Source organism: Taudactylus pleione, unplaced genomic scaffold, assembly GCF_031769625.1.
Source record: "Taudactylus pleione unplaced genomic scaffold, aTauple2 ptg000457l, whole genome shotgun sequence".
Taxonomy (NCBI): Eukaryota; Metazoa; Chordata; class Amphibia; order Anura; family Myobatrachidae; genus Taudactylus; species Taudactylus pleione.
Genome location: NW_028284859.1, coordinates 3,447,371 through 3,454,918, shown reverse-complemented (window position 1 = coordinate 3,454,918; position 7,548 = coordinate 3,447,371). Strand labels below are relative to the sequence as shown.

General features: G+C 49.5%; 1 protein-coding gene across 1 annotated transcript in view; it reads left to right on the top strand.

Moving 5' to 3' along the window:
• The first annotated feature begins 1,875 nt into the window (after window positions 1-1,875).
• Window positions 1,876-7,548, top strand: part of LOC148504762 (carotenoid-cleaving dioxygenase, mitochondrial-like) — a 78,799-nt gene continuing 73,126 nt past the window's right edge. The window contains exon 1 of the mRNA XM_088448542.1: window positions 1,876-2,080. Within this exon, the coding sequence (XP_088304668.1) occupies window positions 1,891-2,080 (190 nt within the window). The 5' untranslated portion in view covers window positions 1,876-1,890. The remainder of the gene's footprint in view (window positions 2,081-7,548) is intronic.

The window sequence follows — 7,548 nt, the reverse complement described above, 5'->3', positions numbered from 1 at the left end:
GCACTATATAGGGGGCACTACTACTGTGGGCATTGCATAGGGGCACTTATACTCTGGGCATGTGTATAAGCGGAACTACTATTGTGGGCATTAAATAAGGGGCACTACTACTATGGACATTGTATAAGGGGCACTATTACTGTGGGCATTGTATAGGGGCACTACTACTATGGGCATTGTATAAGGGGCACTACTACTGTAAGCATTGTATAAGAGGCACTACTGTGGACATTGTATAAAGAACACTACTACTACTAAGGGCACTATATAGGGGCACTACTACTGTGGGTATTGTATAGGGGCACTTACTGTATACTCTGGGCATGTGTATAAGCGGCACTACTATTGTGGGCATTATATAAGGGGCACTACTACTGTGAGTATTGTATAAGGGGCACTAATACTGTGGGAAATGTATAGGGGGCACTACTGCTGTGGGCATTTTATATAGGGCACTACCACTGTGGTCACTATGTGTAAGGGGCACTACTACTGTGGGCATTATGTGTAAATGGGCTCTACTACTGTGGGCATTATTGTAAGGGGCACTACTAATGTGGGCAGTGTGTGTAAGGGGCACTACAACTGTGGGCATTGCGTGTAAGGGACCCTACTACTGTGGGCATTATGTATATAAGGGCACTACTGTGGGTATTGTATAGGGGGCACTATTACTGTGGGCATTGTATAAGGGACACTATTACTGTGGGATAGGGCCACTACTACTGTGGGCATTGTCTAGGGGGCACTACTACTGTAAGGCATAGTATATAGGGCACTACTACTGTGGTCATTATGTGTAAGGGGCACTACTACTGTGGTCATTATGTGTAAGGGGCACTACTACTGTGGGCATTATGTATAAAGGAAACTACTATGTGGTATAATGTGAATCAGAGGCACTATGGGGGTCATTCAGACCCGGTCGTTAGCGCCGATGCGCTCGGACCGGGTCGATGGCCCCCCACAGAGCATGCGCACGACGGCGCCGGCGCCATCGTGCGCATGCGTGAGACCCGCTACGACCGACAGCGCCGGTCGTAGTGGGTCTCGATCCAAAGGAGGCGAGCTGTTGATGTTGATTGACAGCTCGCCCCGTTTGGAAGGCGGGCCGGGGGGGGGCAGCCCAAACGGAGGCGTTCCCATGGGAACGTCTGCCGTTTGGGGGAGGCCCCACTGACATCACTAGTGATGTCAGTGGAGAGCTTCCGGCTCTGACAGAGCCAGGAGCTCTCCGGGGCTTATGACAAGTGAGACCCTACCCTAGGGTCTCGTCGTAAGCCCCGATGGTCGCGATGGTCTCTGACCATCGCGACCATCACCCGAGCGGTCGTTAGAGCTGTGGGTGTTAACCCACAGCCTAACGACCGCAACAGAGGCGGGCGGTCAGGATGCAAGTGGCCGCCCAGTTTCTGAGCGACCGCTTGCATCCTCCAACCGCCTCTGAATGAGGCCCTATGTGCGGTGCAATGTGAATAAGATTGTGCACCTGTGTGTTGTAAATTTAATTGGGGGTACTATTGTGTGGCCACCCCCTTTCTTGTGAGACCATGCCCCTTTTTTCGACATGACCCTTCGGAGCACGGTGTCCCTTTGCAAAAAATGGGAGGAAGGGTGAAAATTTATGGTTTATAGGCAGGCGACGAACACCCTAGCACCGGCCCTGATCACACCTATACTGGTCTTACGATTGCCTGTCCCCATTCTACCTCACCAGGTGTAAAGTATTCTCAAATCTAGCAATGGATGCAATTTGGTATGTAAAACGTCCAGCTCTAAATGGGGGCCATGACTGAGAGACATAGAAATACCCGATCATACTGCATCTGATCTGAGACTGACTGCAATATCCATGTCTGTATTGGCAGGTATAACCATTGGATTGATGGTATGGCCCTCATGCACAAATTCACAATTCAAAATGGAAATGTGACTTACATGAGCAGGTTCCTACAGAGCGACTCGTACAAGTCTAATGAAAGTCATAACAGGATCGTAGTCTCTGAGTTTGGAACTGTAGCCATGCCTGACCCCTGTAAAACCATGTTTCAGCGCTTTCTATCTACATTCCAGTTACCAAGTAAGTGGTTTTTAATGGTATTTTATAATGAATTAAATACCCTAGCTTTATTTGGCTATAGTTTTTTCTTTGTCAAAAATGAATTACCGTATATACTCGAGTATAAGTCGACCCGAATATAAGCCAAGGTACCTAATTTTACAACAAAAAACTGGGAAAACTTATTGACTCGAGTATAAGCCTAGGGTGGGAAATGCAGCAGCTACTGGTAGTAATCCCCCCCTGGTACTGCCCCCAGTAGTAATCCCCCCTGGTAGTGCCCCCAGTAGTAACCACCCCCTGGTAGTGCCCCCAGTAGTAATATCCCCCTCTGGTAGTGCCCCCATTAGTAATCCCCCCTGGTAGTACCCCCAGTAGTAATCCCCCCCTGGTAGTGCCCTCAGTAGTAATATCCCCCCCTGGTAGTGCCCCCAGTAGTAATCCCCCCCCCTGGTAGTGCCCCCATTAGTAGTCCCCCCCCCCCCCAGTAGAGAGAGACGTAATAAAAAAATAAAAAAAACACTTACCTGAAACCCCGCTTCTGGTCCCGACGCTGCTACCGGCTCCTCCGGCCGCTTTGCATTATTGGAGAGACGTCATGACATCATGACGTCTCTCCCATTACCCAGCAGCAGCCGATGAGAGTCTGACAGAATCTCATCGGCTGCTAATTACAACAAACACACAGCTGCCGGCGCCGGCTGCTGTGTGTTTGGCACTGTGTAGAGCTGACCGAACTCCGTCCGGTCAGCGCTACACACACGGTGCAGCTGTGTCACAGAGACACAGTCTGCACCGCGGCCCGCATGGTACGCAGCTGAGTGAGGCGCCCTCCAATATGTGGCGCCCTACTCATCTGCATGACGGTAGAACCGGCCCTGGTCTTGGAGCATCACTCGAGTATAAGCCGAGGGGGGGCTTTTTCAGCATAAAAAATGTGCTGAAAAACTCGGCTTATACTCCAGTATATACGGTAGATCTTCTGTTCCTCTCTGGAATATGGGAGGGCGTTACTGTTTACTGCTGTCTCTCAGAATGCATGAAATAAAGAACATAAAATCGGAATATTCTGCAAAACAATGTACCATCTGTAAGCAGCAGGGCCGGTGCAAGGTTTCAGGGCACCCTAGGCAAAGGTTCACAATACCGTCCCTGTTTTCCTCCAAACCCTCTGCCCAGCTCACAGACACATACACAGCGCCCTAATAATATTCACATGACCCGAATGAAAGGGATGATTCCCCCTGCAGTGCCCCCAGTAGTAAGGGCCCCTGTAGCGCCCCCAGTTGTAATGCCCTTGTAGTGCCCCCAGTAGTAATGCTCCCTGCAGTGCCCCCAGTAGTAATGCTCCCTGCAGTGCCCCCAGTAGTAATGCCATTGTAGTGCCCTCAATAGTAATGCTCCCTGCAGTGCCCCCAGTAGTAATGCTCCCTGCAGTGCCCCCAATAGTAATGCTCCCTGCAGTGCCTCCAGTAGTAATGCCCCTTGAAGTGCCCCCAGTAGCAAGGGCCCATGTAGTGCTCCCTAGTGCCCCCAAATGATGCCCCCAGTAGTAAGGCCCCTGTAGTAAGCCCCCCTCCCCCCGGGCACACACATACACACACACACAAAAAAATAAAAATACTTACCTTAATCCCCGCTCCAGTGCCTGCTGCCGTCCGTCCTTGGCGCCCGCTCCTCGGAACTATGGGAGTGACGTGCACTGCGGGACCCGGAGCTCAGGAGTAAGCTCCGTCATCTGGCTGGCACCGGGGGAAGAGAAGGAGCCGGGCGCCCGATGGTAACACAATCTCAGCGGGCGCCCGGCAAATGGAGGGTGCAGGGGGTGCGATCGCTGGGTCAGCGGGACCCTTAGCAACCACACCCCCTGCACCCTCCGTAGTTAGGCGGACTCAGAAGCGCCCTCTAGTGGCCGGCACCTCTAGGTAGCTGCCAAAGCTTGCCTAGCGGTAGCGCCGGCTCCGGTAAGCAGAGCATTGCCTAGCACCATATACCCATACTGCTCTTTATTCTTGGCTCTGATATCAGTTTTCTTATGAGAAACAAAAGCTGTCTGAGAGATCAAAGCTGCTATTCTGAAGGCGCTTTGTCTGAAATTTCCCAGGTACCAGCCACGTCCCAAGGCAAGTAATTTAAAGTTTCCTCTGGAGGTTTTAAATATCACATTTTGGAATATTAAATGCAAATGACAATACAAACCTTGTACTCAGTGACATACACTCTTCCTAACTGTACGTGAACACAACAGGTGCAATTAAATACACACTATATAATAAAATATACTCTCACACTTCTAGGGGATAATGAGTTGCAGTTACCATTACTATGGCCACTGCAATTTTATATTATTAAGTGAAAACTATAATAATAAAAGAGCAACTATACTGTACATGATAACAATAAGTTTAAAGTATGTAAAATATTGCAATACATTGCAGATCAACTGGCTACAATGAATAAACTAGAACTGTGAGCATATGCAGTATCAGAAATTGTGGGTCTTCTGAATATACAAAAAAACTCCTCCAATGTTTCAATTGGACTGAAGTCTGCAAAAGTGAGTGTTGCAGGCAGACCCCCAATCCGCCAAAGAACTCACCCCACTAGTGGAGAGATTTGGGACCTTGACGCAAATGGCCAAGCCTCCTGGCTTTGTGCCAAATCCTATGCCAAGACAAAAACTGGGGTTGGTTGGGAACCATCCAGGCCCAACTAAGAAAAGCTCAATGGAAAGAGAGGTGAACCCGATGCTGGCTAGACTAACATGTTTCAAATGTGGGGAACCCGGACATGTATGGATGTAGCGAATGAAACTGCAGGAGTATATAGACTGCTCCCTCACCTACAATGCAGGGCTAGTATATCCAAGTTGCTGTACTATTAGTGAACCCCAGAAGGGCAACTTGTTATTCAGTATAACAGTCCTGGTTAACCAGAATGTGGTCCTGGTCTTGGTGGATACTGGTAGTGAGCTCACTATAGTTTCGGGTTCTCTTATCCCAGCGAAACCAGCACCTCGGTTGGGTGAAGGTCCTGTGTGTTCATGGGACAGCTGAAGAATACGAAAGGACCCTCCTGCCAATCACCCTCAAGAGCCAGACAGTATGGGCCATGGCATCAATAGCTCCTAAGCTGCCATGCCCACTTATCTTGGGGTGTGATTTCCTGTTATTGCAGGAGGTGATCTTAGAGCAAGTCCAACCAGACATACCGGCAATTGATTAACAGGCAGGGTCTTCGGTTTAAAGGATATTCCAAAGGGAGAACAAGTTCTACAACTCAGGAACACAATGTGAGGTTCTGGTTTTGTTGTTGGCCCGGGGTGGTAATAGGAGCAGACACTGAAGCAGATTTAAAAATAAACGTGGAGTTTTTAATGAGTGGCTTAACAGACATGAATGTGGTAAAATAGAAAGTCTGGGTATAGCACTAAAGTGCACTTGGGAACTGTAGTGAGGCAATGGGAAAAAGTCCAGGTAGTGATAACAGAAAGCAGTCCAGTATTCCAGGTCTTGTGAGGCTGAAAAGAATTGTGGCTGAAGAAATAATATCCAGAGGAAGGTGCAATGTGGAGGCGAGGTGCAGGGTAACAGCTGACACAGAAACGCAGGCAATGGGGAAGGCAAAAGGAGGAGGCAGTGGGAGAAGGCAGTGGAAGTCCAGCAGGGTAAGGAGCAGGTTAGGCGAAGCAGGCTTAGGCAGAGATCCAACAGGCAGGCGGACAAGTTCCGGAACTCTCTCTCAGCTTGCGCTGAGAAACACGTTGCACTGGCAATGCAAGGGAGCTCTGAACTCCCTTTTATACACAGTGCCCAGCCGTGAGTGGTCAGAGAGTGAGCATGTGACATGCCAGGATTGGGGAACTAGGTCACATTGCCCAAAGGAAGATGGCAGCGCCCATGCCGGAGCGGAACGGAAATACCGCCAGGCCTACCCAGCACAGAGTGACAATATGCCCACACAGGACCGTGCACAGCCAATGCTCCCCGCCAGGCATCAGCACCACCACCAGACGCCCCCCGCCATAACATCCGCACAGGTAACACCCGCCGACCACCATGCCGAGAAACCCTACACACAAAGCTATCGGAAGATGCTCCAATGCTGCAGGCAAGGTGACACAGAAATCACTCTGGGTAAAGGACACAGGCCTACTGTTCCTGGGGGAGAACTGAAGAATACGGCGAGAACGGTGAAAAGGGTGAAATGACCACCGGAAGTCCAGGTGGAGAACCTAGCACCAGAGACCCACTAGACTTATATGGACCGCGATGAGAGGGAGGCATTGGTGTATACAACCTTAAAAACGGAGATACTGTCTCGTACTAGTGTTACCGGTCCAGGTCAGGCTGTGCTCTACCATGACTGGCATTACTCCAAAGAACTTCCGGTCAGACCTGGTTAAAGACATAGGGTCTCATTCAGACCCGGCCGCAAGCGCTGAGCGCTCGCAACCGGGTCGATGTTAAGGCCCTGCGCACGCACAGCGGCCGCACTGCAAGAGAGAAATTCCCTCGCTCCGGAGCTCACTACAAAAGGGGGGGCTGTCGATGTTGATCGACAGCTCGCCCCGTTTTGTAGGCGGGGTGGGGGTGTGGCTACACAAACGGAGGCGTTCCTGACGGAATGCCTGCCGTTTTGTGGGCGGCCGCACTGACATCAGCAGTGATGAGTGGGGAGCTGCCTGCTCGATCAGAGCAGGAAGCTCCCTGGGGCTTGCGGTTGCCGAGACCCAACCTTAGGGTCTCGGCAACCGCAACCCAACCTTAGGGTCTCGTTGTTAACCCACAGCTTAGCTAGAGACCAGGAGGCTGCACTAAAACATACAAGAGGCTGCCCTCATTCAGAACGAGCGCTCGCTTCTTGTGAGCGCCTCTGAATGAGGGCCATACTCCACTGTTAAAGTCATTGTATTGCGGTGCACACTGATGCAGAAGACTAGAATCACTATGCTTTTGCTAAAAGGCTACCTTACCACAATATATATATAAATAAATAAAATAAAGTTGTATCAATTGAACATATTGGTCCTTGCAATGATGCAAAGTATGTCTCTTTATGACGATAATAATTAAAAGACGGTTTAATACTTGTGTCTGTCAATTATAGTCGAATCATTTCTTATGTGGCATAACACATCCCCAATGTAATAAATACTAGGTAATATACAATATTATGGTGGTTATATAGCTGGGAAGCAGATAATTATAAGGTACTGAGAAAACGATCTACCCTATATAAGCTTTTTGTTTATATATATCTGCACCCACATATATTGTACTTTCACAATATTTATTACAATTAGAATATAATTATGATGTAATCACTTCCTCATGAGGATTCGGGAGCTAATTCAGACCCGCTCGCTAGGAAGCGATCTCTCGTAGCTGGCCGATTTTTGCAATCTGCCCCTGCATATGCATCGCAATGCGCGTGTGCGCAAACCACTGCGAAAGATTGGGAAGCGCTCGCTCGCCCAGCATAGACAG